This window comes from Podarcis pityusensis, assembly GCF_964106645.2.
Source record: "Podarcis pityusensis genome assembly, chromosome: 10".
Taxonomy (NCBI): Eukaryota; Metazoa; Chordata; class Lepidosauria; order Squamata; family Lacertidae; genus Podarcis; species Podarcis pityusensis.
Genome location: NC_138035.1, coordinates 8229315 through 8251273, shown reverse-complemented (window position 1 = coordinate 8251273; position 21959 = coordinate 8229315). Strand labels below are relative to the sequence as shown.

Here is a 21959-nt window from a genome sequence, read left to right as displayed (position 1 = left end):
GTGGGCTTGTCGTAGGTGTCTCTATAATCTTGCAGGTCAAATGCAGCCTCTGTTTATCTGCAAAGAGCTTCCATCAATCAGATGCGGACAACACTTTCAAAACAGCCTTTGATTCCAATTAGGAATCTGAAGAGAGAACCTGCTGCTGCTCGTTTGTACTGTTGCCAATTAGAGCACTTACTGGGTGCTCAGGACGGGGGGAGTTGTGGCACCCCAGGTCAGCTGAGAGAAGAAAAGCCCCTTGACAATAAGGAAGCTGGGGCAGCATGTGGGGCAGCACAGAGATGCAGAAGAAATGGGGGCAGAAGAAAATCTCAACAGGTATCGTTCAAACAGGCTGCTTTCAAGCTGAATCAAAGTTTTTTCATATGGGCAAAGAAAAATGAGACCAAGGAAAAATGAAATCCCAGCCTTGAAAGAAGAGAGCTGACCAGTTGAATTGGCCACAAACTTTGGCGGGTATTGTCAAAAAAAGGTTTGCTATTTCGGCCATAGTTGAAGGGCTCATTTGTTTGGAAGCCCCGTGCCTTTCACTCAATCACCAGCAATTATTTAACCAAATAATTAAACAAAGGGGAATCCTGTCATTTCAGTGCTTTTGAGCCAGTAATAGCCAGCTTTCTAAGTCCCATTTTTAAGGATTTCCTCTCAGAACCTGCTGACTGTATCATCCACCCAATAGCACTTGGGACTACGATTGCTCTAAGCAGCTGGGAAGACCAAATTCAACTCTCAGATTCCAACAAGCTGCCTGTTCCGAGTGAAGCTGTATTCCCTTTGAAGGCACGGCCATATAGTTTGAAGGTGTTCCTCGATTCAGCACTGAAGCTGGAGGCACAAGTAGTACCCATGACAACGAGTACCTTCTGCCAGCTTTGCTTGGTGCACCTGCTATAGCCACTCCTGGAAGAGGTAGCCTGGCCACAGCAATCCACCTACCAGGAACCTGAAGGTTGAACTACTGTCGTGAGCTCCATGTGGGGCTGCCTTCGAAGTTGGTCTGAAAACTGCAGTCAGTACACAATTCTAGGCCAGTGTTCCCCACACTTGGCTCTGGCTGTTTTTGGACTACAGTTCCCATCATCCCTGACCTCTGGTCCTACTAGCTAGGGATGATGGGAGTTGTAGTCCAAAAACAGCTGGAATCCCAAGCTTGGGAAACACTGGTCTAGGCCATTATGAGGGACAGCCTACCGAGGGCACTTTACACCTGTTGGAGGAAGGGTACTGGCTGCATATATGCTGCTGAGCCAAGTTCAAGAGGCTTCCATTCACATACAAAGCTCTAAACCACTTAGGATCCAGATTCACAACAGGCCTGCCTATAAGTTATTCCTGAGAGCCAGTGTGGTATAGTGGTTAAGAGCGGTGGACTCGTAATCTGGTGAACTGGGTTCGCTTCCCCGCTTCTCCACATGCAGCTGCTGGGTGACCTTGGGCCAGTCACACTTCTCTGAAGTCTCACAGCCTCACTCACCTCACAGAGTGTTTGTTGTGGGGGAGGAAGGGAAAGGAGAATGTTAGCCGCTTTGAGACTCCTTAGGGTAGTGATAAAGCGGGATATCTAATCCAAACTACTCTTCTTCTTCTTCTCTTTCCAAATATGGCTGGTGCTGACTCTTACGGAGTTTCCGGCAGCAGCTGCAGGCATATATCTATTTATTTAGGACTTTAGAGAAGCAGAGCAGCTTGCTATGTTTTGTTATTTATCAGACCTGAAAGCCTGTTGTGCTGTGTTTTTACTTCTTTTGTTGTTTTCTGGTGTCTCCTAAATGCGACCTGCTCTGGGATAATTTTTAGACATGGAACCTGGGGAGGTGTTTTAAATGAACAAATAATAAAACCTGCTATAAAGCTCTGCAAACCTTCACTTATATTGAACGTGCTCCAGCCCAAGTTGAGAACTGTGAATACCTATTGGTCCCAAGGTAAGGAGAAGCAGAAGTCCACACTCAACCCTCCCATTGACATCAACGGGACTTCTGCAATAATTAACACGAACTGGATCATCCCCTTTACTTTTTAAATATTTTATTTACTTCATTAAATCTTTCAAAGCTCTTTTAACTTTCCCTACTCCTCAACCTGCATTATATACATTTCACGGTTCCCTAAGTGTCTTTAAAATTACAAGCACTTTAGGTCAGACTCTGTGCTGTTCCCTCTTCTCTCTACCCCCCTGGCTCAATTATATCTTAACATTATGGGGACTGCAATGCATTAAATAAATCATATTGCACAGACTCCCAGTAAAGTAATAATACTTACATGCGTTTTGGAAGAAATTGGCCTGCATTATAGATGTATGTATAATGTCATTACCTTATTTTCAGCACCGACTGTAATATCAAGCAGCAAGCGACTGCTTCTAGCTACGGATGGAAGCTTTTAGCAAACCTTATGTTTATTCTGTTGCTGGTAATTAGCTGCTTTGGTTAATGTAATCCAACATTTACAAACAGCAATTTACCCAATATATAAACCCGCTCCAGCAATTAACAAAGCATTGTTATTGATTAAGATTTAATACAGCAGTTACTGGTTCTGCAAAGCACCACATAACAAAAATGATCCCCATTTGTCAGAGGATATTTTATTGTCAAAAGGACTTCACTGGCAGACAAAGCCTTTGAATCACATCTTCTTCTAATCCTAAAAAAAACAGCTTCTAATGCCCAGGTGGGGAAGAGCAACAGGTTGAGTGCACAATACTTTGTCCTTAATTAAAAGGTATGCTGGGTTTTTTAAAAAATTCTAGGACAGTTACTATAAAGACCAGCATGCTAAATTTTCAAACACTGTGCATAGATTGCTTTGGGGCTCCAGACATTAGATGCTATGAATGTTGGTTCCTCATACCACTGCCTGAGGTGTTCCACTCCTACTCAGGGCATTCTTCTTTTGCCATAACCTTAACCATAGTATAGAATCATAGAACTGTAGAGTTGGAAGGGACCCAAAGGTCATCTAGCCCAACCCCTGCAATGCTGGAATCACAACTAAAGAATCCCTGGCAGTGTTCAGATGCGTCTGGGGAGACGGGGGCATCTGGCAGGCCGCCAGCTGGCTCCAGCCACCGGCCAGCAGCCGGGCAAACTCCGGTTCTCAGAACAGCATCAATCAGTGACTCAAGCCTCAGGGACCTTTAGAGACTGAGCACGCTCTAATCAGCAGAGTGAATAACCCTTCACAACGGAAGTGGAGGACAGAGGCATATGTAAGAATATTTACAGCATTTTATTCAGTAGCAGGACAAAGGAAAAACATGTCTGCTTCCCTTCGTGTCCAAGCAAACAGCAGTATAGCAAAAGCTATATACAACGGACTTCTTTGGAGAAAAGCAAAAACAAACCTAAACAGCATCTTAGAAAGCAGAGACATCACCTTGCCAACAAAGGTCTGTATAGTTAAAGCTATGGTTTCCCCAGTAGTGATGTATGGAAGTGAGAGCTGGACCATAAAGAAGGCTGATCGCCAAAGAATTGATGCTTTTGAGTTATGGTGCTGGAGGAGACTCTTGAGAGTCCCATGGACTGCAAGAAGATCAAACCTATCCATTCTGAAGGAAATCAGCCCTGAGTGCTCACTGGAAGGACAGATCGTGAAGCTGAGGCTCCAATACTTTGGCCACCTCATGGGAAGAGAAGACTCCCTGGAAAAGACCCTGATGTTGGGAAAGATTGAGAGCACAAGGAGAAGGGGATGACAGAGGACAAGATGCTTGGACGGTGTTCTCAAGGCTACCAGCATGAGTTTGACCAAGCTGCAGGAGGCAGTGGAGGACAGGGGTGCCTGGCGTGCTCTGGTCCAGGGGGTCACAAAGAGTCGGACATGACTAAAGGACTAAACAACAACATATACAACGGAAGTTCCCAGCAGACTGTGCTGGAAATAAACAGACATGTGACATACAACAACTCCACATGCCTGTCCTAAAGGTGGAATGGAACTATATCCTAACAGGCAGGTGGCTATCCAACCTCTGCTCCAAAACCTCCCACGAAGGTTCGGAGGTAGTCGGTTCCACTGTAAAACAGCTCTTACTGTCAGAAAGTTCTTCCTAATGTTTAATCAGAATCTCCTTTGTCATTTGAACCCATTGGTTCAGGTCTTGCCCTCTGGAGCAGCAGGGAACAAGCTTGCTCCCTCTGCCACATGACAGCCCTTTAGATATTTAAAGATGGCTACCACATCGCCTCATGAGTCTTCTCTTCACCAGGCTTCAAGTTCCTGGGCAGCAGAAATGATGCCTACAAATCAGGCAAGTGTGTGGTTCTCCATGCTCAGTGTTGTTGCGGAGCAGGAAGAAGGCTTATTCAGAAAGATGAGCCACTTCGGGCTTTTCCTAGAGAGGTTTACAGGGGAGCAGCAACTAAAATCCACTCAAGATGACCAATCCCTCTAAGGCTTCAATCCTGTGCACACTTAATAGGCAGTGAGTCTCACTGATTCAGGCATCCCCAAACTCGGTGTGGCGTTAACATATGAGAGTGCTGGAGGTGAAATAGTTAAACAGGTTACCCAATCAGAACCCAGGGGGTGGAGTCAGAGGGACTATAAAACCAGCTCTGGGAGGGGCACAGGGAGGAGTTTGTTGGGAGTTGGGTGGTTGGTTGAAGTGGGAGTGAATTGGGATAGAGTTTGTGGGTAGGTTGAGTTAGCGTAGAGAAATAAGCTGAGTCAGGAACAGTTAGGAGCTAGGAAGACAAGTAAACATCTGAGAGGTGGTTTAGTGAGTGAGAGCAGGTAGCGGAAGTTATAGGTCTGGATAGGCACCCCATGATTGTAATTGACCGATACCGTTTATGAAACCACACGCTTGTTAAACTGCAATAAATAAACAGAAGTTTATGTTCCAATTTAACCCTGACTGGACTCAGTATTGTACCAGGTAGGGCCTGGGAGGTGGCAACAAGAAATAAAGTGGTGGCACAGGGATCAATAGATGGTGAAACGTCCGGGGACCCTGTGTGATCGCCACACTCGGCCCTCCAGATGTTTTGGGAATACAACTCCCATCATCCCTAGCTAACAGGACCAGTGGTCAGGGATGATGGGAATTGTAGTCCCAAAACATCTGGAGGACCGAGTTTGGGGATGCCTGCACTGATTTAAGGGAAACTTACATCAGTATACATTCCTAGGTTTCCATGTTAGTATTTTACTTTATTTATTTATTTATTTATGTATCGAATTTATACACTGCCCTATACCCGGAGGTCTCAGGGTGGTTCACAGAATAAAATCAAAATACAAAACCACAAGATACATAATTAAAATAAATGCAACAACCCAATCACCCGCCACCCCCTCTATATCCTGGGATGAGAGCTGCCTGACTAAAGGGCACCTTCAAAGTGGCAGTCAAATGCCTCTGTAAACACATCTTATGGAAGTGAGAGCTGGACCATAAAGAAGGCTGATCGCTGAAGAATTGATGCTTTTGAATTATGGTGCTGGAGGAGACTCTTGAGAGTCCCATGGACTGCAAGAAGATCAAACCTCTCCGTTCTGAAGGAAATCAGCCTTGAGTGCTCACTGGAAGGACAGATCCTGAAGCTGAGGCTCCAATACTTTGGCCACCTCTTGAGAAGAGAAGACTCCCTGGAAAAGACCCTGATGTTGGGAAAGATGGAGGGCACAAGGAGAAGGGGATGACAGAGGACAAGATGGTTGGACAGTGTTCTCAAAGTTACCAGCATGAGTTTGACCAAACTGTGGGAGGCAGTGGAAGACAGGAGGGCCTGACGTGCTCTGGTCCAGGGGGTCATGAAAAGTCGGACATGACTAAACGACTAAACAACAACAAAACACATCTTGTAAGAGAACATTCCAGGCTTCCTGAACCATTGGAGCTCAATCTCTCTCTCGCTCCTCTCTCTCTCTCTCTCTCTCTCTCTCACACACACACACACACACACACACACACAAACACACACACATATCATTGGGGGGGCAGTTTGCAGCTACCCCACACTTTGCTCTCAGAAGCCATGCAAGTGGCTGCAGAAGAGGGACCCTGAGCAACATCATTGGGAGGGTTCCTAGGACTAAGGTGAAACTGTGAAGCTCCCTTGTTATTTTTGGCTACCGGATGCTGCATGTGGTTTAAGTAATCTTGTTCTATTTATAGTATTGAAACGTGGGGGGTTTTGTATGTTATATTTGCTACTGTTTTGTTATGTTATTATGAAAGTGTTATGGTGCTATTGTTTTGCTATACAGTGGCACCTTAGTTCTCGAATGCCTTGGTACTCAAACAACTTGGAACCCAAACACTGCAAACCCGGAAGCAAGTGTTCCCGGTTTGCGAACTTTTTTCGGAAGTTGAATGTGCTTCGTTTTGAGTGTTATGCTGCCGATTTGAGTGCCACACTTCCGTTTTCCGTCTTACGCTGAGGTCTGTCCGTTTTTGCTATTTATTTTGCGTCTTTGTGGCTCTTTTTGTTTTGTTTTTGTGACTGTGTGGAACCCAGTTCAGCTACTGATGGATTGATCGATTGTGTGACTGCAGTACATTGTTTATTGCTTTCATTTTATGGATCAACGGTCTCATTACATAGTAAAATTCATGTTAGATTGCTGTTTCAGAGGTTGTTTTTAAAAGTCTGGAACGGATTAATCCATTTTGCATTACTTTCTATGGGAAAGCGCGCCTTGGTTTTGGAACGCTTTGGTTTTGGTACGGACTTCCGGAACGGATTAAGTTTGAGAACCAAGGTGCCACTGTATTATGAAACTATGTCTGTAGTGTTTGTTCTAAATATGTTCCTGTTTTCTTTGTTTGTGAGCTGCTTTAAGCGTGATTTTTTTTCCCTGTGTGAGAAAAACCGGCATACAAATACAGTGGTACCTCGGGTTACATACCCTTCAGGTTACAGACTCCGCTAACCCAGAAATAGTACCTCTGGTTAAGAACTTTGCTTCAGGGTGAGAACAGAAATCATGCTCCGGCAGCGCGGCGGCAGCAGGAGGCCCCATTAGCTAAAGTGGTGCTTCAGGTTAAGAACAGTTTCAGGTTAAGAACGGACCTCCGGAACGAATTAAGTACTTAACCCGAGGTACCACTGTAAAACAAATGAATGGATGAATTCCTCTACAGATATGCATCAAGGTACAGAAAGCTCGCCTGAGAACTTATGCTGCCTGCCTACATTGCATTACCTTTGTGCCTCTTTGCACCATAACCATGGAGAAATCTATTCTGCAGGAAGCCACACAGGATTCCCTCGATATCTGCATGCAGCAAGACCCACACACAGCTTTTTCTCACAAGGAAAAATCAAGCAGTCCATCTGCTCTGGCTTCCCAGACCCATTACTTTGGTTCAGTTGCCCAATGTCCCCGACATTCACAGAAAAGAGGAATGACGGGTCAAGGTGCCCGTTAATGAAAAATTCTCTTTGATAGTCGCAGCACAACATGTATACTCTTCACAAACCTGAAAGGGAATATTGCGGCAAGGGGCGGGGGGGGGGGGGAGTACTCTTCCAATGCTCAAAGAAATTAACTCGAAGTATATTCGCTCCTTGATATATGCACAAGCATAATAGCATTAATGGAACTGACACATATGCATTCGCTGGCAACTATATCCCTTATCTCCCAGTCACAGATCTGGTGTAGTCAGCTACCCGTTAGCCATATCCCATTATTTCAACGCTTACAAACACATTGTTTGCTTTTCATAAAAATGCTAACAGTTGTAGGAAGAGCAGTATCAGGTATTTAATTAGACTTCCAAATCACTTCAACACCTTCCTACAGCATAATTTAGAATGAGGAGGAAGCTCCAGAATTCTTCTATTTATCTTTATGACCAACAGGCACTCGTTTGCAGGATAACCTACTGTTTAAAAGATGATTCAACCATTGTATGCTTTTTTTTCAACCACCATATAATTACCTCACTGTCTTAGGTCAAGGCTTATGTCTATCTGTTTTATGAACAGAATATGAGTAATCGACCATCCCGTGATGGGAAACTGTTCCCTCTAACACCACCAAAAGCAAAACACATCCCTTGGCTTAACCATTAATACAAACAAGTTTAGGCGTTTATGCTTCTTTATTTTCATTTCATGGTCTATGAAACTCCCTGATACAATAGCTCAGAGCACCTCAACATAATAACCCTTTCCCACTGCCACCATCCCCTCAACATGTCCTGTCTTTATCTAGACTGGGATAGCCGAACTACGGTTGTCTATGCTCTGGTAACCTCTAGGTTAGATTACTGCAACACGTTCTACACAGGGCTGCCTCTGAAGACGGTTCAGAAACTTCAGCTAGTGCAGAATTCAGTGGCCAGGTTACTCACCGGAGCAAGATGGTTTGAGCCTATCACACCAATCCTCGTCCACCTGCACTGGCTACCAACTCGTGTTGGTTTGGACCTATAAAGCCTGAAATGACTCAGGACTGCAATATCTCTAGGACCGCCTCTTTCCATATGAACCTACCTGGACCCTGATACCATCATCTGAGGCCCTTCTTCGTGTGCCTCCTCCATAAGAGGTTCAGAGGGTGGCAACACGAAAACGGGGCCTTTTCTACAGTGGCTCCTCATTTGTGGAACGCTCTCCCTGGGAAGGTTTGCCTGGTGCCTTCGTTATGCATTTATAGTGCCTGGCAAAAATGTTCCTCTTCAATCAGGCCTTTTGCCTTTAGCTACCTGTGGTCTTTAAGAAGTGGGTGGGATGATTTCAATATATTTCTCTTTCCTGGGGAGTGGCCAGTGTGCCTTACGCTGGTACCATGTCAAAGAAGTTAGCACTCACTAGAAAAACATCATGTGTAGGGTCACTTGTAATCATGCACATTCATCCCTATTCAATAGTTCAGTTGCCTAATGCTCATTGAGCAATAGCTGCTTTCTCCATGTGAAAATCCCCAAAAAAGTTACCATCACATTATTTACAAAGGCACCACACACACACACACACACACACACCCTGCATGGAGTCAGCCAGCTGCTTTCTACATATTAAAATCCACTTTCTGATCATTTAATCCTGTTACAATTATACAATGACCATGGGAATTCAAGAATTGCACAGCTCCGTTTTAAGAAAGTGAGAATAAAGAAAACTATTACGTTCGTTAAAATGCTCCGAAAATGACTAGTTTATCATCTACGTTGCAGAATAGAACAGGGCTGAGCATAAATTATTTATGATGTGTAACAGTTTAATGGAGCATAAAATGGATTTTCTTTTCCTCACTATTAGCAAAAGTTGTGGGTTTTCTGTGTGTTAGTTCCAAACTTGGCAGTGTACCTTACCCATTTAGAATTATGACAGATGCATCAATTTTCTAAATTGTTCTATATCAACTGCAAGTTAAGAGAAAATTGCTTGCAGTAGGCTGTAACTGCTGTTTTCTAAGGTACCACACTGGTACCCTGCAGAGATCTCTCATAGTTGCTTTATGGAGTCTTTCAGCAAATGCATAACTTTTGACAAAACCTTCTGAAATTTGGGGAGCTTCCATCAGCAGAGCAGCACACCAGCGGAGAATGGCAGCAACAGCAAAAGCTATCATTCTGAGATGGCTGGAGTGTGCTTGCTGATATAATTCACTGCAGCAAAGGTGATGCACTGCTTAAGCTAATGAAGCAAACTGCAACCACAAGGAAGGAGCAGCCACATACAGTATTCTGGTCATGCATTGTGTCCATCTTCTGGTCAGCCATGAAAAATGGGGAACATTTTTGAAATGGGGGGGGGGGGGGGGACTGGACTAAGTAAAGATAATTCCAGGAAAAACAGCACTATATATAATCAACAGGCCATATACGCTTGCTTGTCACTGTGAATATGCAACTAGGCATACTATGATTAAACTTTTTGGGTTAATGGTAAAATGACCACCCTTGAGATAGAAAGCAACAGTGCAGTGACTATTTGCATTCCTGGAGGAATAAACGAGGAATGGTGCAGTATTTATTTATTTGTAGACTTATTGATTGCCATTTGTACCCCACCCTTTGGCCAAAAAAGCTCTCAGAGGAAGGAGGGGAAAGCAAGCTCAAGCACATATTTATAAAGTTCTTAAAGTTACAAACTTCAGATAAGGTAATATTGGGGGCTATTTATTACCCATGTACACGGAGCCTTAATGAAAGAGTTTTGGAGGCAAAAATGGACGGGTCCCATATATCAAGGAACTTGATATATTAGGGGATTTTTTAAAAATGCATCTTGTGCACAAAATGCAGGTGCACTGTTCTAGGCCAGAGGTCTTCCTGCAGATGTTTGCCGGACGACAACTTGCACCATCCCTGGCTATAGGTCATGCAGGCTGGGGCTAACATCTCTGCAGACACTACATTGGCTACCCGTGATCAAGGTCAACCTGAGCTTCCCCTTCCACAGCCCTGGGTCCTCATGTTTAACCAGAACGACATTACTCTTCAAAACTATTTCTATGACCCCAGCTCCCATTGCAAGTGCTAAACCCCAATTCATATTCTGCTCAAGTAGTTCCTCTCTTGGGCTGAAAAAGCAATAGCGCTTGGCTCTCCCTGTGATGTGTACTACCTTGACTTCATTCTGCAAACCTGGCCGGCGGCTTTTGGCTTTCGCTCACGTAATGCAAAATGTCTTGGCTGCTGTTGCGTTCTATATATTTCTGTCCCCTTTGTTGAGATGCTTCAAGTAGCACTATGCTCGACATACTAATATAAGCAGTACAGACACTGGATGAGGCCGAGACCAGGGCTGTCAGCGGATTGCTGGAGGGGAAATGCTGGCTCTGGGTGTTTGTGGGGAAGGGAGGAACTTTCGAGAAGTGTTGAGCATAAACTAGTAGCCCGAAGTGCATCAAATACCCTGTTGACTGTGCAGAAGAAATGCTCTCTCACTGCAGTACACACACACACACACACACACACACACACGGACAAGAACATTTTCTTGCATTCAGAATTCTCTTCTTCCTGATGTATTCTAAATGCCCTGGCAGAAATTATTACGAAAAGAAACCATTAAAGGTATGCTAATGACTATGAATTGTGACAGATGCTATAGAAACAGGGCGTTGGCTCAGTCACAGCACCATTAACTATCTATCATAAAGTACTCTGAACTTGCTCATTTATTACTACTGTGCCGCCCAAGGGGGGGAGGCAAGCAGCGAGAGCTTCTCCAAGGCAAAATCATAATCCACTTACTTATCCTAATGTCATGATCCCTACTGTTTATCTGCATGATAATTAGGAAAATGAGAAGGACTGAAATATTGTTTTTAAAATCGTGACTGGAATCACACGGCCCTGTGAAACAGGGCAGGGGGGCAGCACACCATCTTAGCAGGCCGCTGGATTTCCAAAGCGGGGAACTTAATTAGATGCTGCATCTTCTATGTTAGCAGAGAGGGAAAGGTTGCTAACCTTTGCTGTGGATGGCTGGAGAAGGAGGGGGGAAGAAGGGGATATAAAAAGCAAATTTCTATCAAGCCAAAAACAAAATTAGCAGAAATGCTTATTTGCTCATTGAAGCTACTTTCCCAATCTTGACTGCACCAAGTGAAAACTATTCCTATGAACCATTTGCACAGCATTTAAATGGTGCAGACTGCTTGCTATGAATCCTCTGTCTACAATACAACTCTTGACATAATGTATTGCTATTCTCATTGCATAGCTAAGGAACCAAAACAGAGAGTGCTTCCAAGACCACACCACATAAATAACCACCAATATTGGGGAAGAAAGCAGGGTGAACGCTTTACTCGGCGAACCACTTTGGTCTTCGGTTTTTGGAATAACTGATAATACCATTCATTCAAAAGCTGGACACTATCAATCACACAAGAGAAAACTGGGCAGGATCCAGTGCTGTGATCATACCGCTTATACCAGACACCAATTCCCAGTTCTACCTAGGCTAACCCTCAGTGGGTACTACAGACCTTTTTAAGCTAGAAAACAGACACTGAAGAGTCCAGCAATCCAACAGATTGCTACTACCAGCATTTTACTGATTTAAACTATATGCAACTACAAGGTCTCCCTCCCTCAGGCTGGCCACCTTCAACTATGTAAAGGACTGTCACATGGAAGATGGAGCAAACTCCGGAGGCTGGCACCCAAACCAAGGGATTCAAGTTACAAGAAAGAAGATTCCAACCAAACATCAGGAAGAACTCTATGATGGTGGGAGATGCTGGACAGTGGACTCTCCTTCATTGGAGGTTTTTAACCAGAGGTTGGATGGCTATCTGTCACGGATGCTTTAGTTGAGATTCTTGCATTGTAATCAGGACAAGACTCATGGTCCCTTTCAACACTACAATTCTATGATTCTATGAATACCACTTTTATATGGAGTTTTCTTGGCAGGGATACTGGAGTGGCTTGCTGGTTCCTGCTCCAGGTGGATCACATTTAGTCAAAACTCTCTACTATGACCCGTCCGTCTTGGGTGGCCCTGCGCGGCATAGCTCATAGCTTCTCTGAGTTATTCAAGCCCCTTCACCACAACAAGGCAGTGATCCATGAAGGAGTCACCTCATGAGAAGAGAAGACTCCCTGGAAAAGACCCTGATGTTGGGAAAGATGGAGGGCACAAGGAGAAGGGGACGACAGAGGACGAGATGGTTGGACAGTGTTCTCGAAGCTACCAGCATGAGTTTGACCAACTGCGGGAGGCAGTGGAAGACAGGAGTGCCTGGCATGCTCTGGTCCAGGGGGTCACGAAGAGTCGGACATGACTAAACGACTAAACAACAACATGAATACCACTAAAGGAAGCCACTCAAGTTATCCCTTTGTCCTTGCTTCCCTTCTCTCACCCCTTCCTCCTCATCTGTTCTCGAAGCCTACAAAGAACTTCCAATGAAGGAGAGTCCAACAGCTTCCTAGAGAGTCTGTTCTACTGTGTTTTAGTGGTATAACCAGAAACATTGAACCGAATAAACTATTAGTCGGAATCTACCTTTTTAACCAAGCATACTTAGTTGTAAGCATACTCACTAAAAATCAAATCCCATTAAAAAATAAACAGGACTTGCTTCCATGTAAACACAGTAAGGATTGGGCTGGAAGTTTATTGTATTTCCCCCCTGTCTCTCTTCCCCCTGGAAATGGGTACTTTTTGTCAGGGATTTTAGCTCCTGCATGCAGATATATAGAGTATACTGCAATTCATTCTTCAAAAGGCACATTACATAAATTACAGAAATCTACCATGATTGCAGGCACTTATATAGCTGCACATAACTTTTATATTGTACAAATGTCTAGAAAACCTGGCTATTCCCCCCACCCTTTAATAATACAGGCAATTTCCCTCTAGTTTTGCTACCAATCAAAGAGAATATGCTAGACAAGGAAAGTCCCTTTACAATTCTGCTTTAACAGAATGTAATCTCTCTCTCTTCCCCATCCCACTTTTATCTTTTTTTTTTTCTTTTTTGGCACTACAAAAAAAACCAAACAATAGAATAAACTAACAAGCAAGTTCTTCAGCTCCAGGTTAAAAAATATTTATGCTTAAATAAGCAAAAATGTATTAGGACAGACTTGTCAAGCTACATCGTCAGAAATTTTTAAATGCAGCCAAAGTTCCATCAGGGACTTGGTTGTACTCTGTGGCACACACTTGCATCATAGCATATAGAAGGTCAAACTCTGGCATCTTTTAGATTCAGCTTTTGCTCTGCCAACTCAGCTTGTGGAGGAAGGGGAGAGATACATGCCAAAGGCCCAGAAGTTATCAAAGTTTGTGGGAAGGGAAAGTAAGAGACACATATACAGCATATCAAATGTTGTTTAGGAAGTATGTCCTCAGCTTTGTATCTTGGGGAAGCAAGATCCCTCAAAAGAATGCAAAGTTGTGTGAATGTGAGGTCAACGTGCTTCTCCCTTTCCTGGACATGACAAAAGATGGTGGCGCTCTTTTCATCAGGTGGCATGTGCATCTCGTTCAATTATGAAGGCAATGTGTTCATGCAGGAACTGCTATGAGGTAAGTATAGGGAAAGGACTAGCAAATATGAACTCAATTCTAATCAACTACAGTCGAACCTTGGTTGTCGAATGCCTTGGTACTCAGACGTTTTGGCTCCCAAACGCCACAAGCCCAGAAGTGAGTGTTCCGGTTTGCAAATGTTCTTTGGAATCCGAACATCCGATGGGGCTTCCGATTGGCTGCAGGAGCTTCCTGCAGCCAATCAGAAGCCGTGCTTTGGTTTCCAAATGTTCTGGAAGTCGAACGGATTTCTGGAACGGATTCCATTCGACTTCCGAGGCACGACTGTATAATGAACAACAGGAAAGGGTGAGGGGAACCTATTATATTATATTAAAGATTTGAGTTTTCAAACGTCAGTCTGGTTTCGAACGTCAGTCTGGTTTCAGTCTCCTAACACTTAGAGAAGAACAGACCAGCAACTGGCAGAAACAGGCTATTGCAAAGTAAACTAACCCTGCAGACAGAGACCTCAGCAACAATTAGTAGTGGAAAGGAGGGAACCTGAGGCCATGAGTCTTTCCTAACATTGAAATAATACAAGCAGGCCCCTGTTTTCCTCTGCAAAACGTTAGCAGGAAGAGGGCCTCTACTCTTAAAACTATTTTTCATTAACTTTCTGTGCATACACCATTAAGCTTTAGGAAACATGCTGGGATAGAATTCAAGTTTCTGAAAGCTAAAATACTTCACACAAACTCACAGAGGTTTACTTTTAGAGAGTATCTTCACCCATCTTCAGCAGAGTCAACCCCTTTTATTGCCATGCCTCCTCACTGAAAAGAGGACAGCCCAGTGCCCAGTGATTCAATGGGCAACCTCCCCGAAGGGTGATTCTTCTCCACACTAAAAATGACTGAATGATCCAGGCACACTTGATGCAAAGATGTGGCAGAATTAGAGCAAAGAGATGGCAGGAGGCAAGTGAGCTTATGTCCTGCTTTGTGTTTCCTAAGAGATTTCTGTGGAACAGCAGCATGTTGCCCTAGAAAGGCCTCTGGTCCAATCCAGCAGAGCTCTTTGTATGTTTTTACTCAGGCCAAAAACAATGAATCAGGCAACCTCTGCAATGAGTTGGTTCTCTAGACTCACGTGAGCCTAACTAATGAATGAATTTATTTCTCACAGCCTTCTTGCTATTTTCTCAGCCAATTCACAGCTTGGCTGCATGCAATCCAAATGGGGGAAATCCCCACTTATTTCTTCATTGGACTGTCTGCGACAGGCATCAAAACGAAAGTGCATTCAGCAATCTATGCAGGATTTAGCATTTAGTGGTTGAACAATAATTTTATTACAAGAGCTCACAGGACACACGTCATCCTGGGGTTAAGCCATGCAACAATAGAAAATGCTGCATCACCTACAGGGCATTTCAGTTAGCTGCGCTGTTTAACTATCAGGAGGAATTAATTCTGAATTTTGTGGATTTTGCAGACGTTTGCTCAAGGCCCTGGACAGTACTGCAGCAGGCAAATAAATTGTTTTCCTTTTACTCAAGGTTCAAAGCAAAGCTGCCCAGTAACTGCATTATAGGAAACAGACGATGTGCTGAATGAAGAAATTGTGGTAAGCGATAGGCGGTGCTCCTGCCTACGAAAAATGAACAAAAGGTCTTCTGCAATCAGTAGCCAACTTGCTTGATGCCTCTTGATTATATTCTAAAGCAAACTATTTCAGCAGCTATTAAAACTAGTATTGACCTCTGCCAGCAGTTCAGACTTTAAGATGGATGCCTGAACACTTCTGGCACCACAACAGAAGTTCACATTGAAAACTAGCACATCAGCGAGAATGTTGAGCTAGAATGGTTCTCCAGTGTGGTGAAGTAGTTAAGAGCAGTGGGCTCGTAATCTGGTGAACCGGGTTCGCTTCCCCGCTCCTCCACATGCAGCTGCTGGGTGACCTTGGGCCAGTCACACTTCTCTGAAGTCTCTCAGCCCCACTCACCTCACAGAGTGTTTGTTGTGGGGGAGGAAGGGAAAGGAGATTGTTAGCCACTTTGAGACTCCTTCGGGTAGTGATAAAGCGGGATATCAAATCCAAACTCTTCTTCTTCTTCTCCCCAACAAGCTCGTTTTCTATGTGCAATAATTTAGCAACGCAAGAAGGGCCCGCTGGATCAGCCCAATGGCCCAACTATGCCAGCATCCTGCTCTCACAGCGGCCAACCAGATGCCTCTGACACACTTGTTGGGAATCTGAATACGTGCAGCTTCACACACAGAGTCAATTAGGGTTTGGCCAACAGCCAAGGCAATATGAAGGAGTAAATCTGCCTGGTGATACAGAGGCATGGAGACAGCTCCATGATTGGTCAAGCTCTCTCACGGGAATGATGATTTATGGCCTACTAACTGGAATGTGTTAGTGAGCGGTTCAGTGTCGAGTGTAGGCGTTGAGAGATGTGTAAGAGAGAGCTAGTCAAAGATCCGTGTTCTGTTCTGTTCCTGTAAATAGTCCACTGTATATAATAAACACCTATAACTACAAGTTACTGGTTCCTGCTTTGTCCATCCTGTCTGCAGCCAAGTTGTCAATTGCTTTCGTGAACTCTGCGTTTACTCTGCTAGGTCTGGCTAAGGTCCTGCAACAAGTCAGAAAGTTGCGAAACACCAACAGGTTATGACAATAACACCAAGGGGCAGAACATGAGCACAAGAGCAAAATTCTCCCCTCCTGTGTTTCCCAGCCACAGGTATTCAGAAACACTGCTGCCTCAAACTGTAGAGGTACAGCCCAACCATCATGGCGAGTAGCTAGACTTGCTTTGCTTTGTGTGTGTTCTGCATGGAGAAACTATTTATGTAGGCGAGTCCCCACCTGCAGGATGAAGTGGTAGAAGCCAGGAGCAGTTTTACTATTTCATTTATATATGTGCAGGCCGGTCATATCTGTACATTAATACCTCAAGCATTATTCACACTTTTATCGAAAAAAATAAATAAATCATGGCAGCAAAAACATGGGGCCATTGGGTTTAAATTCTGTTCTGGGGCTGGCCCTAATTTTTAAGTATAAACACTAATCTCTTGAACATTTTCACCACACAGCAAATAGTCATTATTGAACTTTCTAGTCTTGCCATTTTGGTTTTTCTGCTTGGATGGGCCTAGAATAACTAATTGCATTCAGTTTTAGGCTATGTAGCTTCCCTCGAATAATTTCAGAATCATATAAAAGAACTTGTTTTTCTATTAAAATGATGAATGGGCTAAATGAGGTATGTAATAAAATACTGCAGGCTGGTAAACAAACTAGTGTTCTCTTACGGCAAAGCGCTTTACCTCGTTTAGCAAATTCTGCCCTGCAGTATTTTCTAGCCAAGCCATCCTGAAAACATAGTTAGGAGAGGAAGGATTATTTGGCCGGCAGCAAGAAAGGTCAAGTGTAATCTGCTTCAGAAGAAAATCAGAAACCTTCCTGCAGTCAAAGGTGAGCAAGTGGGGAAAAAACAATGGAGACAAATGGGGCTGTTAGTGAAAACCCAATCTGTGTAGTCTGAAGGAGATGGATCTAAGCAACATTTGGGGGGGAATTATCTGGTTTACCCAATATCATATGCATTGGGGGAACTTATCAAGCAGAGTGAAAAGGTGAAGAGTAACTGGGTGTTGATGTCAGCACTCTCAGCTTTTGAATGAAACTGCTTTCATGGCAAAACTATAGAAAAATGGGGAGGGGGGCAGCTTTTAGAACATCTATGTCCTTGCCCAGTGGACATGCTCAGAGCTAGAGCAGCCCCCATAAAGCTTGCCCAGCCCTTCCTTAAATCCCTACCACCACCCTTCTAGGTCATTAGTTTCACTGCCAAACTGCCAGGGGCATCTTACCCATAGAGGCTAGTGATGCAGGGCGCCAGGAAAGAGGCGGAGGCCGGATGCGGCGCCTTCCGGCATCAGCTCGCCACCCTCCGCCATGTCGCGACGAAGCAGCACCGCGCCCGGAGCCTCCGCCTGCCGTGGCCACCGTGGCACGAAGCAGCCAACTGAGCCGGGAGCTGCCGCGTCCAGCCTCCGCCTCTTCCCCACCGGAGGAGCTGCCCTCCAGCTTCTGCCCGCCTCCTCCAGCCCCACAAAGCTGGGCATGTCACGGGCAGCGCCATCCTCCCTGAAACAGGTCGGCAACTCTGGGAAGGGGGGGGCAGAGGGATCTTTGCATCATGGTGCTAGATGGGCTTAAGAGGGCCCTGCAAACTGTTATTACTGTCATGAGGTTTCTTCTAATGTTCTTGAAGTGGTAAGGATGACCACACACTCTGGACACTTGCTCCTCTTGGCTGCTAAAAGCCAGCAGCGAGGGTACAGCCGGCTGAGCCAGGGAGATGATTAATGCCTCCCTGGGAAACGGGGAGGTCCCTGCCCATTTTGGCACAGAAACCGGTTGCGATTTCAACTAACTGCAATTTCTGGGCACTCTTCAAAAATATAGCTCCACATACAGTACATTACAATTGCCGGTCCTTGAGGTTATCAAACATGGATAGATACAGCTCTTTATTATGCTGTGTTTGTAGTTGTCAAGATGAAAGGACTGCTTTGTTTTAATTAACAGAGACAATGAATCAGAAGCTTGAGCCCAGGATAAAATGCAAAAGACAGTGCACAAATGTTTCAACACTATGGACCATTCTTCCAAACAATTGTCAGCTCCAAGTGCACAGAACTACATTTCTTTGGCTCTTCAATAGGAAATGAGACTTTAATGTCGCTGGCAACCCAAACAGACCTGCTTTCCAAATTGCAAGGTTTTAAATGACAGCTCATTTCAGTCCAAGCAGTAAAGCAAATATGTTAGCAGCAAATGCCAGGTCGTTATAAGGAAAGGGAAATATAACTGCCTTTGGACACCATAAATAAATCTATAGATTTATTTATTTATTTAACTCCGTGTTCTCCACAGCTCACCTTGACACTCCTTACGGCTCCACTGATGGGATGTCAATAAGATATTTGTGGCGTTGTCACCACATTGAAAATTATTCCAAGATGAATGAATTCAGCTGGTCCCCAAGCAGTTTTTGCAACACAGAACACTTCATGTGGCGTTCTGGATGCAGAATTGTTGTAGACTTAAAAGGCTGGTCACTAAAATGACCTGTGGAGTCTTCTGAAGCAAAATAATGGTCCTGTGAACACCTCATTGCCATGAAAGGTCTGCTTCAAGCAACTCAATTTACTTGGAGCGCTTCATCCAATTTCCAATGCCTCCTTATGAGCAGCTTTAAAAGGCTGAAAGTTTGCCTTCTATTTCATAAGCTCAGGTCCATGGAAGATTATTATTGTTGGTTTTTAATACATAAAAGAACTTGAAGGCCAAAGTAAAGAGCCTTGCGTGCATATATATTTTTCCCCTTGATAAATTATATTCTGACATTGAAAAATCTGCAGCACAAGAGGAACACAAGGGGGGAAGGTATATTTTTAAAGCTTGGTTTGGGGTGAGGAAAACAATCAGGGCTTCCTGCACAAGGAGACCACTGGGGCATCTTTTAGCCACACAGTGGCATAGATCCTGAGGTGAATTTAAGGAAGGTCACAGGTGGGATGTTTGTGGTCCCCTTCACTTTCCTGAAGCCAACCTCAGCTCCCTGAAACCCCCTCTAGAACAGGGGTCAGCAAACTTTTTCAGCAGGGGGTCGGTCCACTGTCCCTCAGACCTTGGGGGGGTAGCTGGACTATATTTGGGGGGGAATAACAAATTCCTATGCCCCACAAATAACCCAGAGATGCATTTTAAATAAAAGCACACATTCTACTCATGTAAAAACAGGATGGTTCCCGGACGGTCCGCGGGCCGGATTGAGAAGGCGACTGGGCCGGATCCGGTCCCCGGGCCTTAGTTTGCCTACCCATGGTCTGCATCAGAGGAACCCACCAGAAAATGGTGGAGTGGGGTGCAGAGGCGAGGAAAGGATAGAAATAGACCCTTTCATGAACTTCCTTACATTATTTATCATAGGATCAAAGCCATTAAAGCTGAAGCAAAGATCTTGAAAAGTACATTTACCGTATTTTTCGCCCTATAGGACGCACCGTCCCATAAGGCGCACCTAGTTTTTTTTGGGGGGGGCAAATAAAGAAAAAAAAATTCTTTTCCCCCCCAGGCGCGGGGCTAGGGCGGGGGAAGCCCGAGCTTCCCCCGACCCCAGCCCCCAGAACAGGCAACTCTCCGCAAGCCGCGGGAGCCCGGCGCCGGGCTCCCACGGCTTGCGGAGAGCTGCGCGAAGCTCTAAGCCTGGGCACGCTGAGCTCAGCATGCAGGCAACTGAGCTTCAGCATGCAGGCAACTCTCCGCAAGCCGTGGGAGCCCAGCACCGGGCTCCCGCGCCTTGCGGAGAGCTGCGCGAAGCCTGCATTCACCCCATAGGACGCACACACATTTCCCCTTCATTTTTGGAGGGGGAAAAGTGCGTCCTATAGGGCGAAAAATACGGTAATCTGAAACGATTCCATTTGTTCAGTGGAAGAAGCCTTTCAAAATTTTGATTTTTTTTAGTCCTTTTAGAAAATAGTTCCATGGAGAATCTTACCAACCACATCTGCAAAGAGGAAGCACCTAATGCCAGATTTGTGACTTCGCATCTTCATGAGAGCACTCAGCTACTGTAAGCATGACAACCTCTCCAATTATCTCATCATCATATACCAAAATACTGTTTCCCTGTCACTACCTACCACTCAGCACCTAGATGGATTCCAGCCTCCCTCGAACTGGTTCTTCGGCAGCGCCTTCTCACGGCTTGATAATTGGGGGGAAGATGACGACTCTACACTTACCAGCAGCTGTGCCTTGAGGCGCTCATCTTCGGTGGCTGCTCTCTCTCTCAGGATGGCTCTGGACAAGTGCTCGTTTGAGGCAGCCCGCTCTCGCTCAAGAACTTTGCTGATTTCATCTCGTACATGCATTTGATTCTGCTTCAGTCTACAAGAGAGTAAAGAAAGAAAGGCACGGAACTGAACTGTGTACTCAAAACTTAACACCTGCTTGGGTCAAAGCAATACAACGCACATTTCTTGGACCTGTTCCACAGATATCCTGCAGATATCCCATTTCTACTATCATTTCACGTCAACAGAAGCAGTGCAGTGAGGCACAAGGAAGCATTTCCCACAGTTTGTGCCCATTGATAATACCACAAGGTATCCAGCAGCTCTGGCAGGGAGACATAATTACTGGTTTTTAAAAAGCACAAGGAGCATATAAACGTGAATGCCAAATTTTACAACATGCATAAAGCTTGAAGTACGTATCGCAACCAACACAGTTTCAACTTATCAGTGCTACACCCAGATATAAAATCATTATGACTGTAAAAATCCCATTTCCCAGAAAGATTAAATACATTATTTATATCTTTTCATCTGCACATGGAGTATAACCCGGGCAGAGAGTTATCCTTATTCCAAGCCATTCTTGTTTAAAGTAAAGTTGTTTATCCTTCACCATCTATTTGTTGCCACTAAAAGGACTTAATAATAATAATAACAACAACAATAATAATTTTTTATTTATATCCCGCCTTCCCCATCCAGAGCTGGGCTCAGAACAGCTAACAACAATAAAATAATACAGCATTCTAAAATCAATTCATTATAAAATCAGTTCAAATCAAATTAATGGCAACCATTGGGCTAGAGTTCTGTGAGGATTACCAAAGGAGGGGGTCAGGCTGTGCCTTGGCCAAAGGTCTGGTGGAACAGCTCTGTCTTGCAGGCCCTGCAGAAAGATGTCAAGTCCCGCAGGGCCCTAGTCTCTTGTGACAAAACGTTCCACCAGATCAGGGCCACAGCCGAAAAAGCCCTGGCTCTGGTTGAGGCCAGCCTAAGCTCCATGTGGCCTGGGACCTCCAAGATGTTTTTGTCTGAAGATCGTAAGGTCCTCCGTGGGACATACCAGGAGAGGCGGTTCCATAGGTACGAGGGTCCTAAGCCATATAGGGCTTTAAAGGTTAAAACCAGCACCTTAAACCTGATCCTGTACTCC

General features: G+C 44.6%; 1 protein-coding gene across 2 annotated transcripts in view; it reads right to left on the bottom strand.

The window, feature by feature from the left end:
- CHCHD3 (coiled-coil-helix-coiled-coil-helix domain containing 3) overlaps positions 1-21959 on the bottom strand; it is a 221703-nt gene that overhangs the window by 115556 nt on the left and 84188 nt on the right. For both annotated transcript variants that reach the window (XM_081023256.1, XM_081023257.1), the window contains exon 4: positions 20753-20897. In XM_081023256.1, the coding sequence (XP_080879382.1) occupies positions 20753-20897 (145 nt within the window). The remainder of the gene's footprint in view (positions 1-20752; positions 20898-21959) is intronic.